Source organism: Manacus vitellinus, unplaced genomic scaffold (assembly GCF_001715985.3).
Source record: "Manacus vitellinus isolate BGI_N305 unplaced genomic scaffold, ASM171598v3 scaffold_24_pilon, whole genome shotgun sequence".
Classification (NCBI taxonomy): domain Eukaryota; kingdom Metazoa; phylum Chordata; class Aves; order Passeriformes; family Pipridae; genus Manacus; species Manacus vitellinus.
The window spans coordinates 6676049-6694807 of record NW_021939798.1 but is presented as its reverse complement, the minus strand read 5'-3'; the positions used below and the strand labels follow the sequence as shown (position 1 = coordinate 6694807).

Below are 18759 nucleotides of genomic sequence, written 5' to 3'. Positions count from 1 at the left end.
GACCACACAAAAGTTGAATACAGAAGCAAAAAGTAATTATTATCATTACTTTTGCTTGCACACCAACCTGTGTTGCACACCACGACAGTATTAGTCACCACCAGCTCTTTCTTTGCCTATGATACAGGCATCTGTGGTTGTTGTTAGCAGTAACTGTTTGTACAAATGTTTTACTGGTTTGTTTGAAAATAAAAGGACCCTCTGCCATCCCAGTGGGGTGTACACCTGTAGTAGCCACAGCTTGGCGTGGGCTACACCTTGGATACACAGTCCTGGAACTACAAAATCAATATAGGTTTAACTTCAGGTAGAATTCCTCTGGAGAAAAGCTTTAGTGCAATGCACTGCCAAGGAGCATAATCCTCAGCAGGAATGTTCTCTCAAAGCATCCGATCCACTCATCTTCATCTGCGAGTGCATCGCTAATTGTCAAACACTCCGGAGTCTAAACTGGACGTTACTGTGGGGGCTGTGCTCGCTCTCCAGCACTCTGGAGGGAAAGGGAGGTTAAACACACAGGTTTTAATGCTCAGGGAAAGTGCACGGACCAGGTATGTGGTGGACAAGATTTATCTATTAGAGATTTAGGAGACGAGAGGGCACGAGGGGGGAAGGCAAAGAAGGAAAAGAAAGAAAAGAAAACAAATCAGAATTGCATGCAGTATATGTAACAATAAGGAAAAATGGGTACTGCAAACTAAAATGCTTTGCCAGTTTGGGCTATTTGATGTGCTGGTGAGAAATTAGTGGTGGCAATAAAAAAGGAGCCAAGCAGAGAGCAACTGAGCAAGCAGAAGAGCTGGGGTTGTAAAGGGAATTTTGCCTCTTTAAGGACTAAGTTTCCCAGTGGCTGGCCATCTAGATTGCAATTAACAGTAAAAGCAATATCACCAGGAACAGCCTTACTGCTCCCATTAGCCACACTGGTTGCTCCTTGCTGCTCAGGAGTAACCCAAGGCAAGTCCTCATGGGTCTGCCCGTGGATGGCATCTGCTCACTGTCCCAAAGCTTTCTGCTCTCTGAACTGTCACTCCAAGACCGTGCTCATGTCACTGCATGAGCAGGGAGAGGGGGGAAGACAATAAATTAACTTAAACATATGAAAAGCTTTAGAAAAAGAAGCCGTCAAAGATATGAACAAAATTGAACTGGAGAAGATGGTCAACATGGTAATTTATTCTGGCCAGATCAGTTCAAAAGGATGGGTCTGTTATTCATTAGAAAGCAAGAGAGAGTGGTTATGAACTGGAATCATGACATCAATTAGTATCCCCATTAGTGGTGATTGGGGTAGCTGGCCAGCCCTGTGCAAATGAATACATGCAAGGAATTTCTTATGTCAATTTAGTATTACAGACTAATGTAATTGTTAACCTTGGTACTTCACATTCATTTTTAGAGCTTAATGAATCAACTGTCTAATTTGTCAATGTTGATTAAAAGATGAAAGAAATGGGACTATTTTCATGCAGGAAAGAAATTGCTTTTGAAAAAATAGAACCGATCCACTTTGTGTATGTAAAATCAGGCATGAAACTACTGAAGAAAGCAGAGTTTTTGAATCAGATGTGCTTCTGGTCCTGGTCCAGCTGCACAATCAATGAAATATGCTTAAAAATGTGAGAGTGAAGCACAAGTTTAAGTATTTTACTAAAAAAAGATAAATTTAAACGTATGCTTCCAATCAACCAGACTGGAATCTTTGATTAGATCTCTTAGATCTTTGATTGAATCAGGATTTAAATCAATTCCAGGCAAAAACCAGAGATAAAACCAGTTGCAAAATAAAATGTGTTCTGTTTTGCATATACTCAAACTTTTCAAAAGCTCACAGTGGATGGAAAAATATTTTAATTTTCAATTCTCACTGTAAAGCCAGTATGCTTTCCATGATGGTTTTGCCTATGAGATAACCAGCTTCCATTAAACACTTCTCCCTCCTTGAGAAACCAGAGGAGTGAGAGGGAGGGTGGCCTGGGATGGAGCCTGCAGTCCCTGTGTCCTTTCAAGCACCGAAAAAAATCACAGCAGTTAAGAATTAGTTCCTCAACCCCAACGAGCCCCTGGGGAGCATTTGGCTGCATTTATGAAGAGGATTGGAAAAAAATAAAGTGCTAACAATGTGGAGAACATTTAGGCATGTTGCCAAAGGAGATGATACTCATCACGCACATTCTTTGGAGACTCCTGGACGGCTTTCAGATCAAAATCCATCAACCTTTTTGTTATTTCTGTAGGAGAATTACAGTTCTCCCGAGGTTTCTCTGTGAATCCCTCCCTCAATTTAAAGCACGGCTAACAGGGAAATGCACCAAATACGAAACCTCAGCAGGTTCATGATCAAGAGTCTGCTTACCTGCCTGCGGAGCAGCCTTTCAGCAGAAGGAGAGTGCACCTGCTGGGAAACCTGGGGCTTGCTCTCCCCCACCAAATGGCCATGAGCTCTTATGTGGTGAAAATGGTCTTTTGGAATCTGCAGGAGGGAGCTCGTGTCCGCCGGCTGCGACTGCACCGATGCCTTTGAACCTTGCGAGGGGGAGAAGAGACAGAAATGGGACATGTTCATCTGGGGGCCGTGTCTCAGCCTCAGTGACCTCCCTGAGAAAACTGCTCTGTTGCACCTTGGATCAGAAAGGCACAGCAAAACCACTGAATTCAGCAGCTGGCTCTCCACGACTGGGAAAAAACTCCCGCCTATCAATAAATTACTCCAGAATTGTCTATTATTTCATTTTTCTTGGCATTTCCCCCCGATACAACTGGGACTAGCTCCTGTTAAGAACAGAAGATTAGGAACTAGAAGTTCATCTGAACTGGCAATTCCTACATCCCTGCTTTAGGGCCAACAACTTTGCAGGCAGCTTCACCTCTGAGCACCGCAAGTATCTGACTTTGAAAGGCTGTAGGAGGTGTCTCTGTGCCTGATCCTACCCAGAGACCAACTGCTGGGATTGCCAAACCAGCAGGCACACTGGAAATGGAGTGAAAGGGAACGGCACCTGGCAGCTTTCAAGGCTGGTTTTACAAAGCCTCCCAGGAGAAGGAAACACATACTCTCCAGCCTCTTCTTGACCCTTTGTGGTTGCTGGCTACTTCTTCTAAAAGGTTTGAAACTCTGCGTGCTCCCCCCACACACAGGCTCAACATTTTTCAAAACAATTCATTTAACCTGGACTGCATCCCAGAGAATCTCATTTGTCCTGGAATCTTTCCCAGAACAACAGCCCCATTACGAAGGAGTATTCAAACAAATACCTCCTGCAAGTGCCAGTGTTTCTGACAACAAAACCTTCTCAGCTTGAAATATTATGGCTTAGTTGTGGTGATTTATTAGAGGCGCCTGGCACCTTTTGCTATCTTCACAGCACTTTATAATATTACAAACTGTAAACAGGTGGGGGTGACTTTCCCCACCCTGAAAAGAAGTGACATTGTAGGCAGAACAGGACAGTGATGCATACGTCAAAATTTGGGCACCTTACCCACCTCCCAGCACTTTGGCCCGCTTAAGACAATTGGAATTTCACCAGAAGGAGAAAAACACAGAAGGTTTAATTGCTTAATGTGGTTATAAGACATCAGCTTTACCTTTCCAAAATCCTGCATCTCAGTGGAACAGTTTTTCCTGTGGATTTACAAGGGTGCAATGCCTGCCCTGCCCAGCCAGGGCTGTCAGATGGGGCCAGTTTTCCAAGTTGGAACTGGGAAGTGAAATCTTGAAAAAGAAGGGACTTGGAAATTACCCACTTTCTGTTTGAGTTGATGTTGTTCTTGTTCAAGACAGGACAAATACCTCCCAATTAAGGGTCAAAAATGAAGCACTGGAAACTCCCTCTGTAGCAAACAGGATTCTTTTGTATGGTCAGGAATTTCTTGACTGTTACAGAGAACCATAAATTCTGGCTCAGCTGAAGGTAAAGGGAGATTTGCTATTGATTTCAGTGGGATTTGACCAGGATTTCAGATGCACCGTTTGCATTATGTGCAAACAGGTGCTTCAAAGCACAGTTCTTGACCTTGAAAATTGTGTATTGTGGCAGAGATTTCTCACAACTCCAGATTCATCTTCCTCCCTCGTGCCCACATTTTTTTTTTTGCTGCCGTTCAACAGTCGCTATTCATCCAAATTCTTATTACTATGCAAATTTCAACATCTTATTTCTAATCTGTTCAAATCTCCTACCATTCTGAACAGTGCTGAAATTACGTTCTGCTTAGAGGCTTTCAAATGACAATGCTTGTAAAAACTTCTCTGTCTTATCTGTGACAAATGTCTAAAATGATGGCATGTACAGACAAATTAAAGGTGGTTCCATTCCCTTACCAGCTGCAGGTAACCCCTGGCAGACAGAGTAAATGGGGGCACAGTGATAAGCTCTGGGAGGCAGCTGCAAGTACAGGTACAGAGGTGCAGGAAGAGAGAGCCCTCTGTACCTGCAACATGCTGTACCTAAGAATATCTCTGAATTTAGCTCTAAGATGTATATCCCAGCCATGCACACTGGGAAGAACAATTCTGCACTCTCTCATTTTTCCATTCATCTCACTTCCAGATCTCTCCAATTCAGTACATTTATGTTCATTTTACAGGCATTTGGAGGCACCATTTTTCCATCTTTCACAGATGTTCCTAGATAGAGCTTCCAAGACCTGCCAGAACAGGTACTGCTGCAAAAAAAACAGACTGGAGGAAATAATTTTTCTGCTGGGATTTCTGCTCTGGGGCCATAGATTGCTCAGGTGGGGCAGATGGAGCCCAGGCTGCAGGGACTGTAACCTTAGGGAATCAGGGAGGGGGACAACCAGCATTGAGCTGGGCCACTGTCACATTGCCAGAAAGTTCTGAGGAAAGGAGTTATCTTTAATATAGCTTGGACCCTGTAAATTGTAAGTTGTGGAGGGTCTTTGCAAGTTGTGGAGGGTCTTTTCAAAGCCAGGAAGGACACCAGGTCTGGACACCAACACCTCCCTGGAAACCAATGGCAACTTGCTACCTCCTACTGAAGAGCTTGGAAAATCCCAACTCTTGCTATATTGGAAAATCCTGCTCTGGCCCAGCTGACAGATGTGTACCTGACTGGGACTTGTGATGTGCTGGCTTCCTCTCGCCCAGGGAGGTAGGGCAGGGGCTGGAATAGGGCGGCTGGAACATGTAGCTGTCGTTTGGCAGGGAGTGGGTGCGTCCCACCGAAGGCTTTCTCACGCTCAGCAAGTCCTTGCTGGGAGACAGGGTCAGTGTGTCGTCTCTGGAGCGGAGGTCAGCCTGAGGGGAGGAAAAACAGTGAGGAAGGAGGACGGGACGGGGTGGGAAAGAGGAGAAGTGCCCAGAAACGCTAGCGACAGCCACTGCAATCAGTATGGCACGATGGGCATGCACATCGTCGGGATGCACAGGTTGCACGAATGGATCTACCAGGGCTATCCCCCTCCTTGGGAGTTGTCATTGAACTGTCACACAATGAACCACAGAAACAGAGGAAGCAACACTGTAGGGATAAACCATGACTATTTCAGGGATATGCAAAGAAGGCATCATGCCTCAAGGCCAGCAACGGTCACATGCTTGGCATAACTTTGATCCTCTGCTCCCTAGGTGCCCTCATCAGCAAGGCAGACTTTTGCAAAGGTGAGTAGTTTCCTCTTCTAACAATAAAAGAAAGGAAAACAAACAAATAAAACCCAAATACAAAAACTAGTTTACAAAAAATATTCTCTATTCTGGCTCCCAGCACAATTTTATTGGTTTTTCTTCTCACAAAATGAATAACTAACCCCATTTTATTGAAAGGGATATCTAAAACTACTGCTTCAGGGTGAAAGTCATTCTCTAATTAGAAGGGATCTAATGCAAGCGAGGGTTATTGTATATATGTTGACTGTGGAGTTTTTATAGCCAAAGTGTCTCTTGGAATGGGCAGCCCCAGAGGCAATATTGAATGGATTCAGGTCTCATTTCATAAGAAAATATCTCCATCCCAGAAATGTTCTTGAGTGTTATTGTGTTGGACAATATTAGCAAAAACGGAAGCAGAGTCATCTTCCCCATGTACTTCTAATGAAAGAATTATCTTATCTTTAAAAGGTCTCACTTGAAAAACACAGGAATAAGGTTGTCCCACTGTAGGCTGATACAGTATTTTGCTGATCATTTTTGAAAAACTTTAAATCATATTTTCTGAAAAATTTTCCCTTCACTCAGTGCATTACAGGTTTTCTGAAATCAGCACTGAGATTTTTTTTCGTCCCAATTTTATCCTTCAGTCACAAAAGGAAAATTTCACTATGGCATTTCGTTTGCACAAGAAACATGATGAGATTAAAAGGAATTTACAAAAAAGGAAAAAGAATGAGGAAAAAAAGAAGAAAAGGCAAAAAAAAAAAAAAAAAGGAAGACCACAGTTGTAAATTTAATGAAGGAAACGGATCTGCACTGTCATGCAGCATTTGTTTCAGTCCTTGGGAACCTGCTGATTTGGATATAGCTTGGATACAGCCTAGATAAGAGAGACTGCAGTCTCCTGATACAGCTCAAGGAAGGAGAGCAAAACCTGTTCTGGTAAAGCTGAGACTTTGGGTTTGGGAACCTCTCTGTCCCTCCCTGCCTTCCTGCTGAACAGTTTATGTTATTGAGCTGTCACTGCTTAGCTTAAAGCAGAAAAGATGGCCTGAAACCTGAGATCTCAAACTCAAACCCGTTTGGATCCAAACACGAGAACGTGTATTCGAGATCCCATCCAAACCCAACCCTTAATGAACCCTTGGGTTCATTGACAGGATCCAATACCACACTGGGCTCGTTTCCACTTTCGGATCATCTCGGGGGAAATCTCATGACTGAACTTCACGAAAAGCATTTTGGAATGGCTGCAAAACGGTCTCCCCAGTCCAGCTCACAGAGCTGCGGGAGCACATGACTTTTTGGTTCATTGGTAGTTTTGAAAAACATGTTGTTTTGGCTTGACTGAAAATCAAATCCAATTTTTCCTTGAACCAAAAAAAAAAAAAAAAGAAAAGAAAAAAGAAACAAAATCTCAATCCAAATCTATTTTGAGTCAAACAAAATATCTGGAGATACTTTTCAACTGAAGCCACGTCTAAATGAAGTGTAAAAATACTGCATTTAGAAGAGATTTCAATGAAAGTTTGTAGTTTTTCAGGAGTTTGGGCAACTGTTTTGATCAAACACTTCATTGGTATTGACACAAATTCACAAAATCTTTTGTTCAAGCTGGGTTTGCTTTTTTTGGAGGGGGGAGAAAAACCATCTCTCCTGGCTACACCCTTGTGACTTTGCAACGCTCTCAAACAGGTCTGTCTAATCTGATTCAAAACTAGAAGGGTTTCTCCTCTGTCCAACTCTCCAGACTAATTTGGAAATGAAAAGTCTCATACAAGAAGTTAAATGTAGTTTACAAAATCTTTTGCACATGATGCCATGAAGCATGATGGGAAATATTGTCACGGTTTAAGAGATGTTTCCCAAATAAGTGCTAATTAGGATGGCAGTCAACTAGTATGGCAGAAAATCTATGAACAACACAAACATCCAAAGGCAGGTACATGAACAACAACAAAGGAAACAAGAATGATCCAAAAATGTTGGGAAAGGAGTTATGTCTATTGTACAGCAGAAAAAAAGCACTTGACTGCTACACATCTAAAAATGTCTAATGTTTCAGAGAGGAGATGGTTAAGGCAGGGTTCAAAATACTGGTTATTTCAGTCAAAAAGACACAAAGTAGTCTGAACATTTTTTTTTTCCAGCGGGGTGGCTGCTAGAAAGAATTCCCAAAACAAGCATCATCTCGGAGAGATCCCCATCTGATATTCGTAAAATAAACAGTCTGGTACCAATCATGCAAAAAAGCCTTGTGGTGCCTGTGTTCATAAAGACAAAAATCCATTACAAACCGAGGGGTTGGAGCTGACCCCTCAGCAGAGGACACGAGTCATTAGCTCATGGGTGTCTCTTCACGCAGCACCACTGATTTGTTTCAGATGGGGAGGAAATTTCAACCTTGACGCTTTCCAAAGCATTTTTTTTTTTTTTTTACTATTTATTTTACTTGCAGAAAACACATTGTTTATACATAAGACATCAAAGGAAAAATAGCAATAACTACTCGTTCCTTGCAAGGAGCCAAGTTTGTGGACAAGAGTGATAAAACCCAGGACCTAATGGCATTAAGGACAACGTCCTGTTCAGGGGGAAAAGGTTGGTGCTATTTGGGAAAGGGCTTAAGCTGAAAATGCCATTAGGCAGGTGTAGAGAAGTGGGAGCAGTATTTCGAACCCTGTAAACATCAGACTATACAGCGACCAGTGTATGTACATTGCTTTCCAGAGCATTAAGTAAGTGTGTGTTAATGTCATCAGGAAAAGAGTCATCCGTCAGAGCTAAGGACCAGGACTTTTCAGAGAGAATATCTGACGTCAGAGACAGAGCCTCCATCTCAGCTAGAGGGATCTAAAGGGAGAGATGATTAAACATAAGAAACCAGGACACAAATCTTTTGGAAAAGAAAATTAAAAAAGAAGTATCATAATCTAAATATTTCTAGACACTAAAGCAATATCCCTGCGGTGGGAGAAGCTACATCATGCACATTGTTACCAGGGACAGAACATTAAAGAAATGAAATATAATACAGAAATGAAAAAAAGGAGTGGGACATTCATACTTCAGTGCTTACCAATGATCTGGGAGGGGGTTTAAAACCGTACACTAATGCTAGAATTGTATTTTGCTGTTCTCCTGTCTACATGAAGAAGCAAAAGTCACATTACTTTCATACTAGAGAGATTTATCCTCTTGGCTGTGATCAAATACAAGAAGCTTCAAGATCTGGTTTCTCTGAAGTTGTTTCCCCATAATAACCATGCTGCTTTCTTGGCCTCTAAGCTGAACTTGTCAAGTCTGCAAAGATTCCCCAACAGCAACACCATTTTGCAGGTGGGACATGGAGTGTGCCTTTCCCTGTGCCCTGGGGAGAGTGCAGGGACCTCTCCCTCCCCGAGAGGTAGGTGGGACTACAATCAGCTTCCTGATGGCAAATCGGGGCAGGGGGAAACTTAAGGCTTGATTTTGGTTAGCAAATGCCTTCCTGGTGCCTTCAGTGGGTTTTGGCTGGTTAAAGAGCCTCCAGTGCCTGGGTAAGCACCAATAATTGCCCTACTAAAACAATCCCTGCATCTTTCACTCCCCAAATAACCCCCAGCCCTGGCCTCAGCCACCTCCTCCAGCACTGAGCAAACCCAAATTGGGAACAGGCACTGCATGGCTGCACTGATTCTGTACCAATGCATCTTGCACAAACACATCCCTACTGAAGGCATTCAAGCAATTAATAAAAATCTTTATCCAAATATTGATGAATCTCTCTCCCTCGACACAGTGGCCTTCTTATAAGAAATGTGAAATGCCATTTCAGACTTTGGAGAAAACGGGGGAAAAAGGGGACTGCTGCATCTCCCCCAGGGCAGCATCTCTGCTGCTCAGCACATATAAGAGGGGATGTCTGCCCTGCAATGGGCTCAGCCCTCCCTAAATCCCCTCCCCAGGTGCATGTCTGAGGCTGGTGCTCATGGCACTGGGGATGGCATTTCACCAGGTAACCTACCGACCTGGCTCATGTTCGCAGGGGCTGCCTGCTCTGGGCAAGTCCCAAGTGCTTCCTTTTCACATTTCTCGCTGTGCTTTTTTTTTCCCCCATCCTCTACGCTTGAAAAGTCTTTCAGCAGCAATATATCTTCCAAGAGAAACCACAGAGACCCAGATCTGTTGCACTGAAGTTGTCAAAGGGCTGGGTTTTCTCACTCTTAGAAACGGCATCCGTGGGGCGAAACAAACCCAGTGATGAGTGAGCCTGGAGAGGCTCAAAATTCAGCTGAGATAAGTAAGAGGGTCGGGCTCCTCTCATCTAACCTTGGCTTTGATATCTCCTCTAACACAGTCATCTGCTGGCAATGGATGAGAGAGCTGCTTTGGAGGAGCTCCTGATTTCATACCAGGCTCCCTGAAAAAGCACCACTGCAAAAGCTGCCAGCCCGAGGACAGTGATCCCTAACAGGGACCCACTGACTGGAGCCAGGAAAAGGCTGTGCAGGAACGTGGTGGACACCAGCAGCTCCTGCCCACTGGAGCTTCCCTGCTGGGAGCTGCTATTAATCAGGTTGCTTTCAGCAAGTCCCAGCACTGCTCTAAATTCCTGACTTGCCTGAGAACATGACAAATGGTGTGAACAGAAAAGCCAAAATGTAAACAAAACATCACCCCCTTTCAGCCTCCCCAAACCCAAAATTGAGTTCGAAGCCGTCAAAACATTTTGTTGGAAACATTCAACTGATTTGTACGGGTTTTAATTATAGAGGGGGAGCAAAAAAAAGCTTAAATTTTAAAAGAAAAAGGCATTGCAAACTGGAATGCTATATTTTTTCATTACGAAAATGTCAAAACAAAACCTTTTTTTTTTTGCTGCAGCAGCACTTTCCAGTGAAAAATGTTGTGACAAAAAATTTTCAACCAGCTCTCGCTGGGTTTCCTACTGACCCTCTGCCTTCCCTGCCAAAACTACTGTCTCTATTCCTCTGGCAATTCTTAGAGGCAGCCACTTCCTATAGCCTAATAGACTCTGGAATGCGATACAGAGCAATCAGAGGGAGACATGTTATCCTGCTATATAAAGATCTGCAGTAGGATTTCATTTTACCTAAGCTTGTTCCTTTCCTCTAATGAACCACGGGGTTGGGTAATTTAGAGTGTCAGTGAGCTCATAAATAAGCACACTGATTTAACAAGAAAACTTCTGCTATTTTTAGCCAGAAAGGGGGAAAAAAAAATAGATCAAGAAATACAGAATTTGCTCAATTCCAACTGCAGGAAAAAATAGGTATGCTTGAATTATTATTATGGTCACTGCTGTGATTTAGGGAAAATATTTGCTCCAAAGAATAACACACTTGAGGAAAGTAGGTATTTTATTCTAGGAAGTAAATGAACTAATTTTAAACAAGTATTCCAGTTCAAGAAAGCGCTGGAGCACACGATTACTGAAGTACCTCATTAAGGGCTGCCTCCCCTCCTAAATTCAATCTAGATCAGGGATGAGGATCTAGTTTACAGTGACCCATTTGCAAGAAGCCGCTTTAGGAAAAATCATTCAAAACTGGATTTTCATGCAGTATAAGTAGGCACAAAACAGAGATCATTTGATGATCCCCAGCAACTCTGCTCTGGGAAGACCTCACGCTGTGCTCCAGGCTCTGCAGATGTGCCCTGACATTGCTGTGGAGCCCTGCTTAAGGCAAGAAGCCAAATACGAGAACCTCACTGAAGGATGGAGATGGGATGTTGTACATTTTCCCTCCAACACCCATGAACTATAAATCCCAACGAAAAACTTCTTACTGTGTTGACAAGGGAAACTCCAAGCCTGTACTCTTGCTCTTGCACTGACACACAACATCATAAACCAAGATATTATCTCAACTCCCGCAGAAAAATCCAAACCAACTTATGCTTCAAAATCCCTGTGACCGCATTACACAAAGAACTTTAACTCGCTATTAAAGGTCTCAGTCAAATTGAGTTCGGATGGAGACTTTGCAGGAAATTAGATATATTAACCTGGTTCTCAGAGTTGTAATATTCGGGAGCTGGGAGGGCATAATGATGGCACACAGAGCCTGACAGGTTGTCCATCAGCTTCAGCTCTCCTTCCAGAGATTCCTGGATCAGCAGTGATATGGTATCAAACAAGTGCCTTTCCTAGGAGGGGTGGTGTGTAGCATGCAGAGAGAGAGAGAGAGAGAGAGAGCAAGCCAAAAGGAGAGAGGAGGAAAAAGGCAAGGGACAGAGACAGAGAGAAAAAAGGACAGTGTATCAAACCCAATGAACAAAAGGGGGAAAAACAGAATAGAAGCAGGGAAAAAGGGGTGGAAATGTTCAGGGAGAACGGCAGTAACAGAAACAACAGGACAGGAGAGATGAGGCAGGGGAGGAGAGAGAACAGTGCAGTAATATCACGGTGAGCAGAGACAGCTTTCTCAGACGTTACTAGAGACGGGGTGACGGCGGCTGCTCCCGCTCAGGGCCCTCCTCGGGGACAATCTTGCTCTCAGCAAACACGGGCTGGTCACTCCCGGGACCTGAGCAGCACAACGGGGCAGGTAGAGCAGCATCTTCATACTCGGTGCTGTGAACTTCTACAGGACACTACTGCTGTAAGGCTTCGAGACACATGGTCCAGAGCCCCAGGACCTAATACTTGACACCTAAATCCATATCCAGAGGGCACATAAATTAAAATAACCAGGCTAGAAGAGGAGCTGAGCATCCTGCCCATGAAAGCTGCAGCTGACCAGGACGGACGCACGTCAGGTCACTAATTCATGTGCCAGACATGGGTTGAGGTGCCTCAGTTGTCCTGGCCAATGTCAAACCAGCTGGCCACAGCACAGACAATGCGAGGTTGTACAGAGCAGGGTCTGGCTTTTGCAGGCAGCATGGGAGCGATTTAAGGGTGCACCTTCCATGTGGGGGATGCCTACTACATACAATGAGATGAGGACTGTCGCTACAGTCAAACAGCACACGGTGCAAAAACCCCAGGGAATGGGCAAGCAAAAGAGCATGCTGACCACGTGTCCTTGCAGGGTCATGTCCTGGGAATTGTATTCCTCTGCTATCGTGCTCAAGCATCAGATTCGTCCTGAAGATTTTGGCTGGGAGAATAAATAGGCAGAATAAAATCTCCTGGAGATTTTTGAGGCTTCTGTTTGAGGGAAAGAGCAAGAAACACACTCTGGAGGTTATGACTTAAATAAGCCCTTTCCCAGGCCACCTTCATAGAAAGCAGGTCTAACAGACTGCAAAGTGAGGGCATTCTCACTGACTTGTCTTGCAATTCTACATTTTATCTGTTTTGCCAGTGTAAGTACTGGTGCAGGACAACAGGGCCAAGGACAGTCTGCCAGTACTCTGCTCAACATGTGCAACAACAGTTGGGATGTGTTGTTTCTTCCTAGAGGACGTAGTAAATCTGGATTTCCCCACATTGCCCTGAACTTCTTTTTCTTGTGCCAAAGAGCAGCTTTGGACTCTGTCTCAGACATCAGAGGCTCTAATGGCACCAGAAATTTCCAGTAGCTTAGGAACTGAAACAAAGCTAAAGCAGGGATTTACTCTTTTTCACCCTTGGACTAAAGATCACAAATGAGTTTTTCATGCATTAGAATACTCATTAGTCCACCCCAGGCTGAGGCCAAGATATGCTGTTGTGAAATCATGATGTAATAAAAACTAATGAGGTCTGTGTAGAGTTTAACCCAATTTGCAATCAGCTAAGACTAAAAACAGGTTGGACTGTATTTCTTGTGTAATTCCACCTCAGTGCCCTCCCAAAGGACCTGTCTGGGGCTTGACCTCACCTCTCATTCCTCAAACCGAATCTTCCTCCAAAAGCCACGCTTTAGGGAGACTTGGTGCAGTTCACAGCAGCTCCCACATTACAGCCCTGTTCTGGCACTGCTCCAGCTGGTGAGAGTTCTGCCACCAGCTCTGGTGAGCTCAGGTTTGAGCCTCTTCTGGATTATTCTATTGTTAAAAGAATCTTTTCCTACAAGACTGACTGTGGGGATGGATTTTAAATTGAGGTTACATAAAACAAATTTAATACTGAAGCAAAGATTAGCCAAGTTTTATTCCTCTTTTATGTTGTGGTTCATGGTCTGTATTAGAAAAGCAAACACATTATGCTCATGATTTTGCTATCACAAAGGACCCAGTCAACACTCTGGATCAGAGCAAATCTGGAGTTAGCTTTGAATTTGGTGGCTTGGGCACACCTCCAGAACAAATTGCAAAGCTCTCTACCTCTGAACAGATGCGTCAAGGTGGTCTGGAGACCTGCTGGGGTCTTTTCCCTGCAGCATCAGCTCCCACACCACGCAACACTCAGTCAGCAGACAGTGAGGAATACAAGCCCAGGACATACAGTACACCCCTCCTTCATTACCAACTCGTGCATGTCTTCCCCCAGAAAATATGCAGGTCAAGCCCTCTTCACCCTCCAGCCAAGGTTCTCACCATGTGGTAAGCTAAAGAGAGCTGAGAATCCACCTTGATTTGCATGGGATTGGTACACCCTCGGGGGCTCTCGGGTCTCTCTCCACCGGTGTTGCCTGTCCATGCAAAGATGTCCGAGGGGCTGTGTTGGCCAGGGCTGATTGTCTTCATTTCCATCTCCAGTTCTGCCTCGAGCTCTGCCTCCTCCTTCGCCTCCTTGTTGCTCTCCTCCAAGTGCTTCATGAGCACAGCGATCACCACGTTCACCAGCACAAACTGGGCCGTCAGCACGAAGGAGACGAAGTAGATGGGGGAGATGACGGTGTTGTAACAGGTGGACTCCTGGTCACAGTCACGCAGTGTGTCCTGGAAACAGGGGGGGAAATGGTGGAGGGATGTGAAGAGGTTCCAGCAGGGACCTCGGTCTGCTGTCTGGCCACCTGGCTGCACCTCCTTTCATGAAGAAAGCTGAGAAGATTTGGCAAATTTCAGGTCTAGAATAGCGATATACTTGCCGATGAAACCTTAACATTTACCTTCATTATCCCATTCCAGTTGTCTCCTGTGGATACTCGGAAGAGAGTCAGAAAGGCCATCCCAAAGTTCCTGAACGTGGCGTGTCGTCCCAGCCCCTCGCAGGGGTGTGTGTCATCACATTCTGTGGGACCAAGCACAGCCATGAGACCACCACTCACACACCACTCCCACCCCTTCCACCGGCACGGGAAGACTCACCAAGGTCTCCAAACAGCTCCACTCCAAGAGCTGCAAATATGAAAAACAACAACATGAAGAGAAGACCCAGATTCCCCACCTGAAAAGAGAAAAAGAAATGGGGGGGAAAAAACACAAAAAAAGAACATTCATTGACTTTTTTGTTCCAGACCTGTTTCTTGCTGTATTCTTTAATCCAAAACTTAAACTGCTTCAGGGGAAAAATGACCTCAGTGTGAGGACTGTATCTCAGACTGTGCTTCGGAAGGGAAATGTGATTCTCTAATGACAGTAAAGATAAAATGATTAGCATTCCTCTGCAATAGGAAATTAGCTGTGGGCCAGAGGAGATCTCGTTTGATATGGCAGTGGGTTACCTGCGGCAGTGCTTGCATCACGGTGTCCAAGAGGGCTCTCATCCCCACAGCCATCTTCAGCAACTTCAGCACTGCAGAAAACACGTTCGAAATATGGTAACGGCAGCGTTAGCACAGAGGCACAAACCCAGCCCCTCTCCTGGGAGCCACAAATTATAGGAGGAGAAATGTGAAATCATGTCAAGTGTTCTCCATTAGCTGCTACAGTCCCTGGCCTTTTTACATCGCTCCTTGTTGCTTGGATACTATCAAAATCCTGTGAATAGCAGCATCACCTATCCTGAGACTTGAAAAAAGTGTTATCATTCTGCCTGGCGCTTCCTTTCCCCACTTTATCTGCGTTGGACTCATCTCCTTCCTCTGGTTATCATGAGCAGTTACTTTCCCAGCCCTGGGGCTACTTTCCCACTTCCATAGGCTACCCACTTTCATACATGATTCACTGAGGAACTGATTTACACATCTCTTCCAGAAGGTTGCATTTCCAACTGGAAAACGCATGTATTTTTAATTCTGAAAGGGATCCAATGCACTTTTCCCACCCCCCCCTTGAGACACAGAAGCATTTAATTTCTCCTCCAGCTCCTTCTTTGCTTAGGTGAGGGCTGCAATCAGAACAATTTTCCTCAGAGCACAATACCCTTCAGGATGGCCTGGCAGTACTTCATTAAGGGCCTGAGCACTCACATTTTACAATTTCATCATTTGGCCCTGAGACCTCCCTGTTCTGAAAAAATCAGGCCCTGCAGAAGCTGGCTCCCCGACTCGGGTACGTGTTGCTACACGTCTGAGGGGACAGATGGATGCAGAGTGACAAGGCAAGCTTTGTCACCAAGTGGTGTGATGTAAAGCCTCACGGGAAATTAAATTTATTAGATGCTTGTCTTTTAAAGCCAACGTACTCAAGCTTGTGTTCTCTAATCCCTGTTAGAGATGACTTTGATTTGACTGGCATCATTTTCCCAGGTATATCTCTGGGAGTTACAGCCACAGTAACTTCTCCTTCATTCCTAAGCTCTCAGCTTTTCAAGTCCTCTTAAGAGAGAAACACATGGTCAGTTGGCTCAGCTTTTTGGCTCCTTGCAAGTATTTTCCCCCATTGTTCTTTTTATTTGTTTACAGCCTGTTGATGCCAGAACTATGCACATCATGATGGGGATGTGCCCCAGGACTGTTTCCCAACGCTTTAACTCTCTCCTGGTGGGGACCCCGCACCTCAAACACAAGTCAGTTCTGTTTTATTCCTCTCACCTCGAGCAATCCTGAGAACCCTCATGATTCGGATAATAGTGGGGTTAATTGGTAGCGAAGCGTTCACCTCGATCTCTTCCAAAGTGATGCCCATGATAGACAGCAGCACGATTGCCAGATCTAATTGGTTCCATCTGGAGACAACACAAAACGAAGTTTAACATCTACTAAGAAGCTGGCAAGGGGAGGTAGCTTGCTTCACACGAATTCCAGTCATTTCAATGGCTCGAGCACTCAAATGAATCTGCAGCATTTTTCTGAGGGTATTATACAAAAGCAGTTATGTTATGAAATCATTATAACTAATGCATCTCATTAGAAAACCAGCCAATTCCAAAGATATCCTTGACTGAGGGGAAAGAGAAACAAAAGCTGGGCAGTTTTCTACCCAGAGGCTGCAGACCTCAGGGGAGGTGCTGTGGCATCTCTCTGGCCACTTCTAGACATGACACTCGTGGACCTCAGCGTGAGATTTGCCCCAGAAAGAACAGGACCCTGGGTCCAGTCCTTGCAACAAAAATCACACTGGGTAAAGGAAAGACCCCAAGGATTCGTGCCAGGCTGGAGAGAGATTTAATCCCACCATGGACACACGAAATATGGGGAGAGGGGTGGAACAACACACTGGCTGCTGAAGGGCTCCTGTCGAGTCCTGCTCAGTGGTGTGCTCTTGGTGTTAACATTGAAGAAGTCAAAAATGGGAGGAGAAAGATTCACCAAGGACATAAAATTTGTATTTGTGAGGTAAGAGAGTGAAAATCTAGATAAAGACACAATTTCATCCACTGCTCCACATCTTCAAAAGAAAGGGTCCCTTTTCTCTTTCATTATCATTCAGGGCAAGATTCTGTCTCTTGGCATAAATTTTGTCACTTCAGCAGGTCCTCTTGACTATATGGACATGCAACTGGTGTGAGAAGAGAACCAGCTGGTCAGTGTGAGGTCTCTGTTTCATCCACTCCCAAGGGCCAAAGTGGTACAATCCCTCTCCTTGGCATGCACGATCCCTTCTCCGGCTCACATCCCAAGCCTCCACCTACCCAGCTTTCAACCAGTCACACCACAAAGTGTTCACACATAGCAGACAGACACCACGGGGCAGACCATGGGAATTCAGGATGCTAAATGTGGGTGGCTGTCTCCGGAACCTGCTGCTGCCCCCGTGGGCACGACGGAGCTTTTGTTACCTGTCTTGGAAGAAGCGACGAAACCCAAAGGCAATAAGCTTGAAAACAGACTCCAGGACAAAGATAACGGTGAAGATGTAATTGCAAATCTTCAGGGCTTCATCAAGAACCTGGATGTGGGCACAGCATTGGGTTAGACATTAGCTCTGCAGAGGGGCTTTGCTGCCTGCGAACCTGAATCTTCTGTCACCAGTTACTCATTTCCAAACTACTGATAAAAGTCTCCAAACGTGGACTCTCTCCGATGATAAATGTCCCAGGGATAGCATCCCAGGAGGGGCTAGCACAGACCCAAGGCACAACCCCAGCTGGGATTGCTGGGGTGAGCAGTAAGAGCTGCTGCATTTGCAGGTGTCAGCAGCACAAAACCCCTTGTGCTTTCTGCAGAAAGCTGAATTTCATCCCACTTGCTCGTTCATGCAAGCACTGGCCAAATGACTCCTTTGTGACAGCCTGCCATTACTCCTCACCTTGAGCTTTTGGCAAGGAGCAGGAGAGAGGGATGGCATGCCAGGAGGAGCAAGTGCCTTGTGTTTTCCCCTGCCCCCCTTCCTCTGCAGAAGTCAGAGCCTGGCCATTAATCCAGGTGCACCCTGGCTGGGACAACTCATGCACAGTCAGGCATTAAGCCTTCTCAGAGATGATTTTATCCCCAAAAGCCTTGCTCATGAAGGAGCACTGTGGTCACAGCATCCTCTCTGGCCTCTTAAGTGACGTGCATTGAATTTCTCATAGCTGGCAAATGGAACAGTAATAACTGTCCAGGACACTGTTAGGGAATGCAGGAGATGGGAACAGAGTGCTCTGAGACCAAAACCAACACTTGCTGATCCCTCCATGGGAGAAACCATAGCAGGAGGGGTTTAAGCCAGGCACTCTGCCATCATGTTACAGTTTAGTTTCAAGCATCCACGGGTAAAAATCACCTCACCTGCCTGACAAACACAAACCCAAAGGAAGCCGTGGCTCTGAACTCATACTGCAGAGCACTTGGGCTCCGCAGCAAATAAGAAAATTCATCTGGCAAAAGCAGATAAATGTGCTTGAACCACCTCTATGCACTGTGCATCCCCCTCTCTGTGAGCAGCTGCAGCATCCCTGGTTGGTGTTTCATTCCCAGGGCATCCCAGTGCATCCCATCACCAAACCCTTTCAGCACCAAGAC

The 18759-nt window shown here is 45.0% G+C and overlaps 1 protein-coding gene across 1 annotated transcript in view; it reads right to left on the bottom strand.

The window, feature by feature from the left end:
• Window positions 1-18759, bottom strand: part of CACNA1G (calcium voltage-gated channel subunit alpha1 G) — a 145680-nt gene that overhangs the window by 5870 nt on the left and 121051 nt on the right. Inside the window, 10 exon segments of the mRNA XM_029959986.1 lie at window positions 2357-2526; window positions 5074-5263; window positions 8333-8467; window positions 11627-11767; window positions 14087-14431; window positions 14602-14723; window positions 14801-14879; window positions 15157-15227; window positions 16408-16541; window positions 17595-17704. Of these exon segments, the coding sequence (XP_029815846.1) occupies window positions 2357-2526; window positions 5074-5263; window positions 8333-8467; window positions 11627-11767; window positions 14087-14431; window positions 14602-14723; window positions 14801-14879; window positions 15157-15227; window positions 16408-16541; window positions 17595-17704 (1497 nt within the window).